This window comes from Phyllostomus discolor, chromosome 9, assembly GCF_004126475.2.
Source record: "Phyllostomus discolor isolate MPI-MPIP mPhyDis1 chromosome 9, mPhyDis1.pri.v3, whole genome shotgun sequence".
NCBI classification, from domain to species: Eukaryota; Metazoa; Chordata; class Mammalia; order Chiroptera; family Phyllostomidae; genus Phyllostomus; species Phyllostomus discolor.
In genome coordinates, this window is record NC_040911.2 from 94,419,325 (window position 1) to 94,435,845 (window position 16,521).

A 16,521-nucleotide genomic window follows, 5' to 3' on the forward strand; every position below is an offset into this window, starting at 1 on the left:
CATGAATGGAAGTACACCACGTTTATGTAGAAGAAAGACATTTAATGGAATCACTTAAACACACAGTTCAACAAAGCCGGAGTCAGTCAGTTCAACGTAACCTCGGGGAACAAAAAACTACGAAACCTGGAGGGAGCCACAGTTGGATCAAAAGGCAGGTCCCTGCCCAGAATAGAAGGACACCAACCTCAAGGAGGCCTGTCTTCCCGCCCCACCTTCAGAAGAGGTCACACGGCCGGGCCCCTGCAGCAGCGCAGGAGCCTCCACGCAGGAGGCAGCCCACAGCCCGTCAGAGCCCCCTGAGAGTCGCGGCTCTGCGTCCCCACCAGAGCGGGTCCTGGCCAGAAGGGCCTGGAGCTCAGAGCCCAGGGCGCTATGCCAAGGACAGGGCAGGATGGCAGCCCTGGAGAACCAGCTCAACAGGCTGCTTGAGGTGTGGGTGGGACAGGGTTTTCTGGTCCCGTGGGCACCCCCCACCCGCTCAGTTTGCACAGATGAACCACAGTGAGGTGAGGCTGGTGAGGTGAGTGAAAGGCAGCACTCAGCCCGGGGCATGCTTGGGGCGGGGACGGGGCCCCATGCTTTGCCGAGGACCTGTCTTCTGATCCGCTAGCTATCGGGGAAGGGGGAACGGAGAACACAGCTTCAGCACAGCGGGGGACCTTTCCAGGAAAACGACTGGCTTTTGGCTACACTGACCTTCATTTGAACAAAACCTCTTAAGGGGTGGGAGGCCATTACCTCTTCGAGGGGCAGAGGGCGGTGCTTCAGAGCGCACTCGGGGGCATGCCGGGGCCCAGGAGCAGGCACGGAGGGAGGTCGGCTGGCAGAGGTTCCTGCCGCCCCTTTGGGTATTTAGTTTAAGCTCTGGTTGACCTCCTGCTGCAGCTTCTGGGCGGGGCCATTCCTGGGCTCAATTTTCAGGAGGCTGTTGATGTCTGCGAAGCTGGACTATAGTCCTAACGGGAAAGAGAAGGGTGTGGGCACCGTGCCATGACCGAGGGGAGACCCACTGGGGACAGCTGCTGGGATGGCAGAGGCTTTTCAAACCCCAGCTGCAGCCCGCCCTGGGCTGCCCCGGCCCCGGAGGAGAGGCGTGTGGCAGACTCCGCCCCTCCCCCCCAGAGGTGCCCTCACAGGCACACGTGTCCACGGCTGGTGCCTTCCTGTCGGGTCCCCTTACCTTGAGAGCCTTGTAGGCTTGAGCCCGCCTGTAAAAGGCTTCACGTTCTTCCCGTCCAGCCTGAGGGCTTCGGTGCAGTCCTTCACCGCCTCCTTGTACTGCTTCAGGACGAGGTGGCACAGCGCTCTGCCGGGGAGAGCCGACCGAGGAGTTTCGGTCACTTCCGAGGGGCCACCAGAGCCGTGGGGTAGTTTGAGGAGTGATCTTGGTGTCCCGAACACCTCCTCTGTGCAGCTTACTTCACACCTCCTCCAGTCCTCACAAGAACCCCAGCCCTTTTCACAGGCGAAAATGCCAGCTCGGTGTGGGGGCGGCGGGGGGGGGGCAGCGACGTGCTCATGGCACGCCCACTGCTGCAGGGCAGACCCTGACCTCGCCGAGGCCAGCACTCTGCCCGCCACCCCTACACTGTGCTCTTCCAAGCAATGAAATGGTCTTCTGAGACCTTCCCCTCGACAGACTAGAAAGTCACCTGCCTTAGGAATCTAACAAACACATAAATACTGGACTTTAATTCGTGACATGTGCGTGATGTGTCAGGGATGAGAGGTAAAGGTGTCTGCAACTCTGAAACACGTCACCAATGAGATGGGTCAACAGGCAGCTAAACGGTGATGAAGCGAAAACATAACAGAATGTTAAAATAAGGATGAAGTTAATGGTAGTATGTGCACGTTCAATGAAAAGTCTGTCAACTTTTATTTTGAAAATTTTCAAAATGCTGGAAAAATTTCAGAAGTAGACGTTGGCAAAGCAAGCCGTGCACAGCCGTACAAGAGGCCACGCCGCATTCGGTGGGAGGAGAGTCTGCGTGAAACCTCCTCACCAGGGCTAGCCCTCCCCTCCGAAGACAGGCACCGAGACCGCCAGTCAGGTGTCCTGGAGCCCAGCATGGAAGTCCATCCATTCCACCTCACCGTTTTTGGTTTGTTTTTAAAGATTTTATTCTTATACAGAGGAGGAGGGAGGAAGAAAGACAGGGAGAGAAACATCAATGTGCAGTTGCCTCTTGTGCTGGCCCCTACTGGGGACCTGGCCTGCAACCCAGGCATGTGCCCTGACTGGGAATCGAACCAGTGACCCTTTGGTTCATAGGCCAGTGCTCAATCCACTGAGCCACACCAGCCAGGGCCACCTCACTGTTTTGAATGGGGGCAGAGTAGTTACTTGGCTGGCTGCACCTGATTTACTTTTCATTACAAAGCAGTCTGGGAGACAACAGGAGCGAGCGAAGAGGCACTCGAGCTCGGAGTACAAAGACCTGGCCACAGTCACAGCTCCACCATGTCCGGGTTAACTGCTTACTCATCTTCCTGCACCTGTCTTCTCGCAGGCGAAACGGGACCATGACCTAACCTGAGGAGCTGTTGTGAGGACTGAACGAGGCTCTGGAGGTCCATTCAGAACCTGGCGAGCTGTAGGTGCGGGGGACCAGAGTGGCGGTGTCCTCTGGGGTGTCCCGTGCACCCAGAGAACCGCGGTGAGCCAGAGATGGTGCACGGGTCCGCGCAGACGCTCCCGCACGAGGTGGAGCACCACAGCAGCATCCAGGATGCGGGGGAACTTTGGCCTCAATGTTTTGTGTCGAGTTACCAGTCCTCCAAGTTAAATTTATAAAGTCAGTGTCATCACAACTAAAACCCCAACAAGATACTTTTAGAAATTTGTCAAAATGATCCTAAGGTGTAGCTGGAAGAGCTAATCTAGGAAAATAGCCAGGCACGGATACTGAGCATGAGGAAAAGACCAGCCCTATAAGGTATTATACAGACGAGTAATTCCCTGGCTGGTGTGGCTCAGTGGATTCAAACCGAAGGGTCACCGGTTCGATTCCCAGTCAGGGCACACGCCTAGGTTGTGGGCCGAGAAGTAACCCATCGATGTTTCTCTTCCTTTCTCTCTCCCTCCCTTCCACTCTCTCTAAAATAAATAAATAAAGTATTTTTTTAAAAAGTAATGAAAACAGTGTGGCACAGATACGTTTTCATGAAAAAAGATTTTTAAACAAATCGTCGTCTCAAAATGTGGTAACTACTCAGGAAAATGGGCTAGTGGAGGTCTCCAGAAAGCTGGGCCGACAAGGCCAGAGAGCCCGGTGACGGGGGAGTCAGAAGACGGCACTGCAGGAACACGGGGCCAGTGGGCTGCAGCCTCTTTATCAGGCCAGCCTGGCGGACGGAGGCACCCTGGTCACTCAGCCAGTAAAGCCAGAGGTCCCACATTTAAGCTTTAAAATGGTAAGTTCTCTCCCTAACTCAGGCAGTGAACCCCGACCTGAACTGGCATGAGGCCAACGTCCTTTTATACCGCCCCACATGGCAGTGTAACTTCCTTATGTTTCACTGCAGAAATGCTACCAGTTAGCTTCACAAGCTGCCCCAGACCCCAAGTGTCATGTGACTCACTGCATGGACCGCATCACCCCATGAGACTCTGAAACGCAGGTCTGGCTAAGGCACGGGGAGCCTGCAACACAGACAAGGTTTCTGAACTCAAGGGGAAGAGGCGGTGCAGGTGCAGGCCCCGGTGCGGCACCAGGGGCCTGGCCCCTCAGGCGAGACGGCACCTGTCCCTCGCTCCCGGGCTGGGCGGTAACTACCCCACACCCCGCTTCTGCCCCGAGTTCTCAGCGCCAACACTTCCGGCACGGAGGCCTCGGAGCAGCCGTGGGGTGGGAGCGGGGAAGGTGGGAAGCCTGCAAGACTTGTGCTGGGGTGCTGTCTGCAGCGAGACATCTGATGTGGGTGGTTAACGAGAATTCTGGGGGCGGGGGGCTGACAAAGCCCGGGCTGCCCTTTGGCACCCCTCAGTTTCTATCGCTTTAAGAGAGAGGACGCCACAGGCCACGAGGAGATTACGGAACGGGATGGCCAATGTCTGGAATGCCCCAGCCAGCAGCTGGGGGGAAGGTACCTGTTGCTGTAGGTGGCAGATTCCAGGTTGCTGAACGAGAGGCTCTCGCTGTACTTCTCAATAGCCTTCTTGTGGTTTCCCTTCTTCACCAGCTCGTTGCCTTCTTCCTTCAGAACTCGGGCTTTCTCCACATCCCCAGAGGAAGGCACTAGACACAGATAGACACAGAAGCGGAAAAAGTCACAGAGCGGACGCCCGACTGAGATCAGTGACGTAGCCTCAGCATCGCCTCTTCTAGGCCCCACAACCCTGGCCCCAGCGGTTTCCTGCGCTGTTGGAAAGCATCCTTCCCGACCAAGTTTGACCTCGGTCAATGGCTTGTGGGAAATTAAACACGGTTCTTCGTTCAGAAGAGGATGGGGACTCCTGATGTAAACATATACACACAGAGTAACATGCACACGATAAAAAGCAACCCGGGCGCCAGCCCTGGCACTGCACGGGCAGCTGGAAGATCCTGTGTGGCCCCCTGCTCTGCTCCGCTGGACTTCAGTTCCCTCAGCAATGGGCTGGAAATCCGAGACCACACACGGAGGAGCACAGCCCCTCCGAACTTACAGCAGGAGAATAACTGTGTAAATAAACAAGCACCTGGTAAGGAGAGGGCCGCGCCCCCAGGCGTTCAGGAAAGGGAGATGAGCGCCATCCTCATGGCTGCTGCGGTCTGGGCCCTGCGCACCCCGCTCGCCCGGCACGCCCGCCCCAGCTTCCCAGGGGAAACGGGAGGAAGAGGAAGACGGGGAACCCGAGCCGCTCAGCCCGGCCTGCAGGCCCGAGTCAACCGTTCCAGCCCCAGCTCCCATGTCGCCTGCTTTTTTAATTTTTAAAAACTATAAAACACTAAATATTTATGACAAGGGTAAGGTTTTAGGAGTAAAGCAACACCGTCGCGCTCATCCTCACCTGGAGGAACAGGACATTTCCAGGACCTCGGCAGCCCTGCGGGCCCTTCCCCAGATCATCCACCCCTGCGGGAGGCCGTTATCCTCGGTCCTGGGCACCCTCCCCCCTTTTTTGTTTTTGGTAGTTTATTACACAGTAGTATCCATAAACCATTTGTTTTTGCACTGTACGGAAAGGGACAAATAATTCTACGTATCCCTCCGTGACCTTGTTTTCGTTCTCCCCTCAAAGCTGCATTCCCGAGCTGGACCGGTGCTGATGCATTCGGTGGTTCGTCCAGTCTCACTGCCGCAATGCGGTCGCTATGGAGACACGTCACTTCCGGCTTTGATTCTTGCTATTATAAACATTTTGCTGTGACCATTCCTGTACGTATCCCCTTACGCACATGTGCATGAGTTTCTCTAAAAGCAGAGCCAGCAGGATGCGATGTACACGCAGCTTTGCCCCCCACCCCCAGAATGCACCATACTTGCCGTCACGCCTGCTCCCACTGTCTGGCAGCAACACCCCGACACTCGCTGGCTCTCCGCTGTCCCTGCCAGAGACTCCCGTCCCTCCTCCCTTTCCCACCTGAAAGAGCTCACTCTGTAAGGCCCAGCTCAACCCACCATCTCCACTGTCACCTCCTCTGTGAGCCTTTTCCTGGCTCCCCCACACACGTCAATTCTGATTTTGAACTCCCCAAATACTAGACTCCTAGGCACTTGCTCTTATTCCAGCATCTTAAAACGCTGTCTACGTGCCTCAGTCTCTCACGAGACCGAGAGCTTCCAGGGGCGAGGACCGCCCATCCATCCTGTCTCGGTGTTGCAGTGCTCAGCACAGGGCCTGCCGGGGCACCCAGGGCTCAGCAACTGGAACAGTGAAGGAAGTGGCAGGGGCACTGAAGCCATACAGTTCGTCAGCACCCCCATTTTCATTCTAGGGGAGAATGGGGAACAGTTACCAGGCTCCCGCAAACCAGAGTGAACGCTACCTATGGCCAGGTAGGTTTCCTCCTGGGAAGGGCAGTAACTCCCGCCGGCCACGCCAGGCTCCAGCCCTGACCCTTCTGCACTGTGTGGCCTCAATGCCTAGCTTCCGAGCTGGGCAGCTCCCCTGGAGCAGTATCGGAAGGTCAGTGTGCCCCCACCCGAGGGGGCGACCGAGGCAGACCGTGTCCTGTGCAGGGCTACCCACCTTTGACCTCCCTTCTCTTACTCTTCCTGCCCGGGGACTCGCACAGGGCTCATTTCCCGGGGAAGCACCACCCCCTGGCCATGGAGGTCAGGGCTGAGCTAACCACAAAATCGGAGGCCTTGGCCACAGGGACTAGTTTGGGGGATGGCCTGTGACCAAACAGGCCAGAATCAACCGAGAAAATAAGTGAGCTGGGGATTTGGGGAGAGGAACTCTCACAAAAAAAGTTTTCCCCTTCCCCTAGGTGATGAGGCACGGTATACGGATGGGGGCCTGGAACCCCAACAGCTCTTTTACACTAAGAGGGGAGCCTGCACAAAGACAGCCCTGAGCACCCCAGAGGAGGGAGCTGAGCGCGTACGGGGAAATGGGTGAGAGCCTGATACTGCAGGGAGCTGGTGGGCAGACCTTGCCCAACCCTGAACTCTCGACTTCCCAATCGTATGAGCCAATAGCATCTCTTTTATTATTTTTACCATGGTGAGCTTTCTGACCTTGTAACCAAAGAGTCCAGTGTGATACAGCCCAAGCGCTGCCGGAAAAGACGGGAACTAACACCGCACGGCTCGGTGCCAGGCTGGGAGTTTGAGGCGCCTGAACGCCCGCAGTGGCGGGTCGGGGGTTTCCTCACGACCCTCGTTGTGGAGCTGAGACAGTCCCCGAGAGGTGGAGACTCTTCTTGTGTTAATATTATTTTGGTAACTCGGCTTAAACGAGGCCGATTTTGACAAGATTTGGCTATGGGGAAACTAAAACGGAGCGGGAAGACACAGCTTACCTCTGCCCTTGGCAGCTGAGATCTGTTTGGATTTGCTTTTAGCCGTCTCTTTGTGATGCTCCGAAGACAAGGGATTCCACTTCTTCTGGAGGGAAGCAGGCACCAAGGGCACGGAAGGCACCTTCAGGCGCCAGTCGGGCCCCATCGAGTCCATGAGCGCTTTGGTCATTCTGGAAACAAAGGCAGGATTACAGGGAGGTCTCCAGCGGGGTCAGGATGACGGGTCTCCTCTCATAACCCCGAGGGGAGTGTGTAAGAGACAGCTGATCATCTTCCCCCGGTTTGAAACATCTCTTCAATCTGCCTGACATGCAGCAGGAAAGGAGCAGGAGTCTGCCACCCACGAAAGTCTTCTCCGTTCAGCCCCGGGACGCTCCCCCCGCCTGGCCCTCATTGGTCACGCCACGTCAGCTTCAGAGCGGAGAGCTACTGCTTGTCACCAGTACTCCCACCCACCTTCACCCCAAAGGACCACGCAGTCCCTAGGAGAGGACTGTGTGTTTCATCTTTTCTTTTCTTTTTTTAACTTGGTTTTTAGAAAGAAAGGAAGGGAGAAAGAGAAACACTGATTTGTTGTTTCATTTACTTATACATTATTGGTTGATTCTTGTATGTGAGCTGACCGGGATCGAACCTATAACCTTGGTGTACAGGGATGATGCTCTTACCCAAATGCCCTGCCTGCCGGGGCCTGTGTGATACTTCTCAACGGATCTATTAGGAAGCCACGCAAGCACCTGACATGTGATTAATGCTCAGAAATAAATATTTTTTAAATTTTATTTTAATAGTTGTTCAAGTACAGTTTTCTGTCCTTTACTCCCATCCCAGCTCACCCACCCTCAGAAATTTCTTTTTAAAAGCAAATCTCTCACGTCATTCTCACATTTTAAAACCCTTCCCGTGATTCCACCTCCCTAGGGCATGAGACTCGGCCCCCGCCCACCCGCCCCTCTTTATCAGGTGCCGCTTTCCCTCTTGATCCTTCTGTGTGGGTCTCTGCACACTGCCGTCCTCCTCCTGGGAAAATCTCCCCCTCTTCCCAGTCTCCCTCCCCACCTTCTCAGCCCAGCGAACGTGCTGAAAACCATGTCCAACTGTCAACTGAACTCTACCGCCTAGTTCATCACTGCCTGGCGCCCACCAAGATCCAATACGCATGTGTGGAAGCAATGAGTCAGCAAAGCCAAGCGTATGCTTTTCCTGCTTTTGCAGCCACGTTCCTACGACACTAGAATGAAAACGACACGACGACATCACTACAAATTCTCGGTCTCTAAGCCCCCAGATCTGTTTTTCTCATCGGCCCGGCCATTTCAAACCCCCACTCCCCCCTACTCTGCCCCCACCCCTCCTCTCCCCAAACACAGATGCACCTGCATGGGCACCTAACCCTTCTTATTTCTTGCCACAAAAGAACAGCTGGCAAGGCCAACCCCCCACCTAGGCTCTGGACCCCATCTCCTCCTGCCTCTCTCAAGGACCACCCTCAGCCAGCATCTCCCCCTCCCACCCTGGTGGGGGCCGTATTGTCGTCATTTCTCTCTGCTGGCTCCAACGGTTGGCATCTGACCCTTCCCTCACTCGATTAAACCCTCCTGGAAGCCTCCGCCCCTGCAGCCACACTCCTCTGCCTCCTCACAGCCCAGCCAGCCTTCTGGATCCCACTGCCGCCTGGCCTCTGACCCTGTTAACCCCCTGTCAGCATGACCATTGACGTCATTCCAGAACCCTTTGTCTGCTTAAGCTCACTGCAACATGTGACCTGAGGGACAGCTCCATCCTTCTGGAAACACTCCTCCCTTTGTGAGACCAAACACTTCAAGTTTCCTCCAGCCGCTCTGGCCACAGTTCCTCCGTAAGTCCCTGAGGTGCTGGAATTTCTCGGAGCGCCTCCTCCTTCCACTACACACTGGTGCGTGCTCTTTCCTCCCACCGCCTCCATCGCCTGTGCTGACAACCCCCAAATCTGTACGACTGGCCAGTACTTCTCTCCTTTGCTCCAAGCCCCCCCACCCCCACATGGGCCTTCTGAAGGGGATGTGGTCCGATACACCGAGCCACACCCACAAATGACACCCCTGCAGCCCCGGGTCCAAGGTGCACTGTGCCTCGGTCTGTCTTTCCCCACTCTAGTTAGCTCTTTGAGGCAAGTGGGGTCTGTGTCTCTCTTCTGCTTGGGCATTCCCACTGACCCTGGCACAGCACCTCAAACGGGCTCAACAAATCCCTACTGTGTGAATGAATTTGAGCACCTAGGCAAAAACAAACAAAACAACTCAGTAATCCTGATCCCTTAAATGCCTACCAAATACGACAGCAAATTCTCCTTCCACGCTTTCCCCACAAGCTTATTAGGGTTTTTTAAAAAAAGATTTTATTTATTTATTCTGAGAGAGGGGAAGGGAAGGAGAGAGAGAAACATCAATGTGCGATTGCCTCTCATGCGCGCCCCCTAGTAACAACCTGGCCTACAACCCAGACACGCCCCCTGACTGGGAATGGAACCCTGGACCCTTTGGTTCACAGGTGGGCACTCGATCCACTGAGCTACACCAGCCAGGGCAAGGTCATTAGAAATTTCTAAGCTGATCCCAAAGGGATCCTGCCAGAAGGTATCAAAGTGACAATTCGAAGCCAATGACGGAGGGCAAGGAATGCCAGAGGGAAGGACTGCAGCGGCTCAGGCTCACCTGTTGACGCCTTCCAAGGCCGACAGCACGCTGCCGTCGACCTGCAGCACAGTCTTGTAGTCCACGTAGGCCAGGGCGTACTTCTCCAGAGCCTCGTAGGCCGACGCTCGCCGCAGCAAGGGCTTTATGCTGAAGGGCATTAAGGACAGGGCTCTAGGGGAGGAAGCAGAACTGTCATCTGGCTGCTACGTCACCAGGGCTCTCCCCCAGCCCCATGCCCGCAGCTCCGTCCAGGCAGGCTCACCTACAGCATTCCGTGTGTGTGTGGGGGGGGGAATCGGGGGGTTCGGGGCATTTCTGGCACAGGGACACTACTAAAAATATCAAAACTCAGAAGAGGGACTTCTCAACTCAGACTGAAGTGGAGAAGGGAAAGAGGGCAGAGAGCCACTAACACTGTAAAATCTGTGTGCGTGTGCGACACTTTTCACACTTGCAGTCCCCCCAAATCAAGAGCAAGTGCCTTGTAGCTTTTATGCTTCTGCTGCCTCCAGAGTTGGGGCCCAGTGGGAGGACCACTGAGGCTGTGAATGCAGACGGAGCGGTGTCTGAATTCCGCCTGTACCACTGACCAAGTGGTCCCACTGCACCCCCTGGTCCTCTGCAGCTCGGTTCCAGCCTGGGAAGGATCGTCAACTTAGCCCACAGCATGGCCACGAACACTCTAAGGACACCTAGCACTGGGCCTGGTATTGGCCGACTTAGTTCAGACCACATGAGCATACCCACCTCTCTGCCACCTAGCGCCAGGGCGTGACTCTAAGGCAACAGATACCAGGTCCACGAGCACCTTAGGTATGCACGGTAGTTTAGCAACGATGAAAGAGGGCAGTATCAGACTTGCTTGAAGAAGAAAGAAGTATGGAAAATTGTCTAATGCCCTCTGCACCTGGGCACTGATGTGCACCATCTCTTCCCATCTCCTTGCTTCTTTCCCAGCTGTTAATCTCTCTCTTTCTCCCCTCTTCCTCTCTCACCCGCATCCAGCCCAGAAAAAGCCTGGGCCAATCACTCCCTGGCCTGCAACCCTACCTCACCCCCAAGTCCCTACTCTCACAGACTGCAAGGCCACTGGAAGTGCCCTCCCTCCTCCTTTTACAGCAGGAGAGCTAAGACTCCAAAGACACAAGACAGGGACTGCAAAGACCAAGTACAGCCTCCTCTTCTCAGTGACCTGGTGACACTCAGTGACACTTCCCAGTATCCGTCACAGACGTAACTGGTGGGATCACTCCAAAGAGGGAATAGGCCAGGTGGACCCAGCTTCCTGGCCCGAGCCCCTCGGGTGCCCCCGAGGTCCCCTTGACCCTTACGCAGTGCAGTCTTTGATGCAGTCCCTGCAGTTCCCATCCTTCAGGTGGCACGCCGCTCGGTTGGAGTAGAGAACACTCTCTTCCTTAGGGTCCGATGCACCTGCCCAGGTGGAAGCAGAGGGTGTGAGGCCGGCAGGTGGGGAAGTGGATGCCTGGGGTTGTGAAGTGCACCGAGCTCTCTGGGCTTCGGTAAAAGGGAGCAGAGGTGACTGTGACTTGATCGGGCTTGCCGGTTTGGTAGGCTGGCATTTGCCCTGAGCACATGGGAGCGAGAACACCAAGCGTCTCACTCACTCACGCCGGCACTAAACTCGGTTCGGGGCAAAAGAGAAACATGAAACAGGTGGCTTCAGCCCCAGAGAAGCCCATGCTGTAATTACTGGGGAGGAGGAACGGGGGTGTTAATTCTATTACAAAAAGCATGTAAATCAAACAAACGAACAAGCAAAAAGGAAAAGATAAAAGAGACTAATTCTACCAGTCCAATCAGACAGGACTTTGCCAGGGAAAGGTCCCCTGGGCCTGGCAGGACTACAGAGAACTCACTTGGGGGGAGAACCCAAGCTCCCCACAGGGAGGATCATTCAGGCATTTCTCTGAAAGCAGTCCTCGCCGTCGGGGATCTCAGAAGCTCACGTCCTCTATTGTGGCCACGATGATTTTCATTGTTTGTTTGTTTCTCTCTTTTTTAAAATTTTCATAGAGGACATTTTTTCATTGCTTTTAGAGAGGGAAGGAAAGAAACATCGATGCTGGAGATACGCATCAATCAGCTGTCTCCTGCACGTCCTGAACCAAGAATCGAACGTGCAACCCTTCGGTTATGGGATGACACTCGGACCCAATGAGCCACGCCAGCCAGGGCAATGCTTTTCATTTCTAAAATAATGTTTCAACTACTGCACACCCACGAGCATGGGCCATAGTTTTAAAAAAAGAAAAGGAAACTACTATGTGTTGACCCAGTAATTCCACTCCTAGGCATATACCCCAAATAACTGAAAACCAGTGCTCTTGGGAAAACTGAAACATACAGAAGACGGTACAGCAGACAGCCAGCACCCGGCCGTCACTGGACTCAGCATACATTACATTTGCTTCCAGCCTTTCTTTTTTTTAAAGATTTTATTTGTTTATTTTTAGAGAGGGAAGGGAGGGAGAGAGAGAGAGAGAGAGAGAGAAACATCAATGTGCGGTTGCTGGGGTCATGGCCTGCAACCCAGGCATGTGCCCTGACTGGGAATCGAACCTGCGACACTTTGGTTCGCAGCTCGCGCTCAATCCACTGAGCTACGCCAGCCAGGGCTAGCCTTTCGTTTTCGACATGGCTGAAGCTCCTCTCATCCCCACCCCTTCCCCTCTGCTCAGTCCCCAGAGCCCCGCGTCAGCACAACCCTGAAGTCAGCACAATCCTGAAGTGGGTGTGGAACCTTCTCACCCCTGCTCGTCTATCTTTATCATGTATGTCACCACAGGGGAGATACCATGTTATATCTTCTAAAGCTTTTCCTACGGGGCACCCTATTGTCTACCCTTCTGCAACTTGCTCTTTTCACTAAGCATCATATTACCACATGGATGCGTATCTTGCACTCAATACCAACAATAACAAACAATCAAATGTAACTTTTTTTTCTTATTTTGCCAGACCCTGAAGGAGAGGGTGCTGTACAGAGACAAGTAAAATATATCCCTGCCCTTAAGGAACAAGTCTAAGCCAAAAAACTTGTAATCCATCGCGGGTCCCCACAGCACAAGGGCTGGGAAGCAGCAGTGCCGCGGTGGCAAGGACATCGGAACCTACAACCCAGACTGTGTTGCTACACCAGTCGCCCAACCCCTCTGCCCCTGTGCGCTCATGGGCCACACAGACACCCCTGCACAGACTGGCTGCAAGGGTTCATGTGTCCGGCTGCTCCCTGCTCTCCTTTCAAGGGAGAGCTGATCAGAGAAATCAAGAGCTGTGCCCACATATTATTTAGAAAAGGAGGAGAACCAAACTCCAGTCCCCTCCGAGATCTTCTTGAAACCAGGCCAGCTCTTTTAGGTACCCGGGATAAGTCCATAAAAAGCACACACTTTTCCATGCAGGCTGGGGCAGGATAAAAGAAAAAAATAGAAGTATCAGTATCTTAGATTCTTCAGCAACTTCAAGCGAGGCTGAGGGGAACTGGGGGCCTAAAAAAGGAATGTTCTAGAAAAAAAAAAGGGGGCAAGATGGCTGAAACTACAAAACTTCAACAACAACAACAACAACAAAAAGACTGCAATTTGGAGAAGATTTGGGGAGAAGTCTAGCAAAATGATTAAAAACTCGGACTTGGGAGCCCTGGCTGATGTTGCTCAGTGGATTGAGCGCTGGCTGCAAACCAAAGTGTCACAGGTTCGATTCCCAGTCAGGGCACATGCCTGGGTCGCAGGCCATGACCCCCAGCAACCGCACATTGATGTTTCTTTCTCTCTCTCTCCCTCTCTCTCTCTGTCTCTCTGTCTCTCTCTCTCCCTCCCCCTCCCTCCCTTCCCTCTCTAAAAATAAATAAATAAAATCTTAAAAAAAAAAAAACTTGGACTTGGGAGTCACACAGACCCACATTCGAATCCAGCCTATGACATGCCTTCGTTGTATAACCCTGGGACAGGCGACTTAGTCACGGGTTAGTATGAAGCCACAAAGGGGTGATGCTTGTAACGTCCAGCACAGGGTAAAGCACCCTACAAACGCTAGTCAAAAAAATGAGAAAGAGAAGGCAGGCAAAGGGAAGTTGGTACGCTACAAAAAAGGGTCCCAATGAGAGCTCCTTGGCAAGAGACTTTGGAGAAGAGGGTTTGGGCAAAGGGCTGTGGTTGGGCAAAATGAACCAGAGCCTGGGAGAACTAATAAGAATGTGCTTCCCCTGTTTAGAACTCTCCAGTAGCTTCCCATCAGGGAATATAACCCAAACCCCTTGCCATGGCCTATCATATAAAATGTCCACACAATAAGGTTCTGCCTGTCTAACTGACCTCATCTTTCTTCTCCCTCCCCTGGCTCAGGATGCTCTGGCTCCTGGAACGTAGCACGCTTATTCCATCTGAGTGCCTTTGTACAGGCACACCTCAGAGTGATTGTGGGTTCGGTCCCACAGCCCTGCAATAAAGCAAATAGTAATCTTTTTGCTGGGGGAGGGTCTTGTCTTCCATTTGTACAAAACACAACATCCGTGAAGCGCAACAAAGAGAAGCACGACAAAACGACGTATGCCTCTACTTACAATTCCTTCCACCTGAAATGCTCGGCACCCAAAACTGTGTGCACCTGGCTTCTTCTCATCATTCAGACATCACCTCAAATGTCACCTCTGCAAAGAAACGGTCCTTGACCTCCCCATTCTAATGGAGCTCCCTAGTGAATTCGCCATCACGTCATCCTTTGTGCCTTCTATGTGCCCCTAATCATTATCGTACAGATCTTGTTTACTAGCTTAAAATCCATCCCCTCCTTCCAAAACAACAATGTATGATTGTTGAGAGAGGGGACCTTCTCTGCCTGGTTAGATACTCAGTACATAGATACTCGACAAATGTTAATTTCAGTAAATGGCCGAGGAGAAAGGAAGGCTGAGCTATATATATCCTCAGGGATCAGAACGAGGCCTGAATAACAGGATGTCGGCTGACAGAAAGCAGACAGCTCACACCCATCAGGATGGCCACTATCAAAGGAACAGAACACAACGGCGAACGTGCTGGTGAGGATGCTAAGTAGTGGAACCACTGTGCATTGTGGGTGGGAATGTAAAATGGCGCAGCAACTACGAAAACAGCATGGAGGGGCCCCCCAAGTTAAAAACTGAACCACCACATGAGCCAGCAATCCCACTTCTGGATATTTATCCGGACGATTGAAAGCAGGATCTCGGAGACACCTGCACACCCATATCATCACAGCATTAGCTAAGAGGGGGACACAAGCCAAATGCCTATCAACGGATAAATGGATGAAAAACAATGGTATATCCATGTGATAAAATATACTGGTGCCTTAAAAAGAAGGAAATCCTGTCACATGCTACAACATGGATTACAACATCCTCGAGGACATCATGCTAAGGGAAATAAGACAATCACAAAAGACAACGGCTGTATGATCTCACTCATTTCAAACATCTAATGTAATCAAAACCCTACATACAGAAGGTAGGAAGGTGGATACCAAGGGCTGAAGGGAGGGGAGAATTAGTGTTGACTGGATATTGAATTTCAGCGTTGCAGGAAGAGAAAGTTCCAGAAATCCACTGCACAATGTGAACAGCATATATTTGCCACTACACTTAAAAATGGCTAAGATGGTAAATTTAACGTTTTTTTTTACCACAACTAAAAAGAGATAAAACATCTATTAACATGGAAATGTTTCTGACATGTCATTAAGTGAAAAAGAACCAGTAATAAAAACATATTGCTTTTTTTTTTTTTAAGGCGGGAAGAATGGAGCATGGAAGTTTCTCGTAGGATGCCCACCGCAGGGAATGGGCCGGAAGGGTGGTGGGAGCGCCCAAGCCAGGGGGCGGGGGTGGGGGTGTTGGGGGTGGGGGGAGAGCTGGGGGGGTGGGGGGAGAGCTGGGGGGCGGGGGGCGGTTGTGGGGGGACACAGTCGGCTCGCAGGGCAAGAAGGCCCCCCCAAAACAGGGACAGACAGAGCGAGGTCTGGGTAGTCGGGGTGGGGGGAGATGGGGGAGAGAAGCAGCCCTGGCCGAGAAAAAGGAGGGGGGGGCGGGGGCAGGGTCGTACCTCGCTCCAGCATCAGCCGCAGCGCGAGGCTGTAGTACGTGGCGGCCTCGCAGAATTGGCCGTTGCGAAAGCTCACGTTGCCGGCGGTGCGGAGCTCCTCCACAGAGTTTGGGAGTTTGGGGGCCATCCTGGGGGTCCGGCCAGCAAATGGCTGCCGCCTCCGTTCGCGCCGAGTCTTACGGATCAGAGCCCGGGGATAAAGCCCAAGCGGAGAGGACTCGGCCGACTGCTACGCTGGCCGCGGCGGGGGAGGGACGCAGAGGGCCGGGGGTGGGGCTTGCGTGCCTCGGGGGTCCGTCGTGCCTGGTCCTTGGCGCACGGCGCATGCCCGCTTTGGAGCTGACGTCGCCAAACACGGTGTCTGGAGCTACGCAGACCTCCTTGAATTGCTAAAACGTTATGGATGGAACAGGGAAAGAGGCCGGATCCCATTTCATCTCGCGCATACATTTAGTGGGAGCTGACAGGCAAAGACCCCTGAGCACATGTAAAGGATAATCTCATGTTATTAGTGCTGTAAGAAAAGCAAAACACTAATGCTCTAGAAAGGGACCACGTGTAAACTGTTTTACATAAGGGGGTTGGGGAAGGCATCTCTAAGGGACTAATAATTGAGCTGAGGCCTGAGAAGATGTAGGCAGAAGTATAGCAAGAGCAAAGGCACTGCCCTGAGGGGTGTGGCTCAGTTGGTTAGATGTGGTTCTGCAAAGCAAGAGGTTGCTGGTCCGATGCCCAATCAGGGCATGCGCCTGCGTTGCAGGTTTGGTCCCCAGTTGGGACCCACAG

At 53.6% G+C, this 16,521-nt stretch overlaps 1 protein-coding gene across 1 annotated transcript; it reads right to left on the minus strand.

Moving 5' to 3' along the window:
* Positions 1-21: 21 nt before the first annotated feature.
* TOMM34 (translocase of outer mitochondrial membrane 34) lies at positions 22-16,014 on the minus strand. Its single transcript, XM_028524070.2, is given in 8 exon segments — positions 22-951; positions 1,163-1,221; positions 1,224-1,309; positions 4,097-4,244; positions 6,960-7,129; positions 9,653-9,805; positions 10,966-11,065; positions 15,736-16,014. Coding segments are annotated over 8 exon segments (939 nt in total). The 5' UTR covers positions 15,863-16,014; the 3' UTR covers positions 22-855.
* Positions 16,015-16,521: the final 507 nt, after the last annotated feature.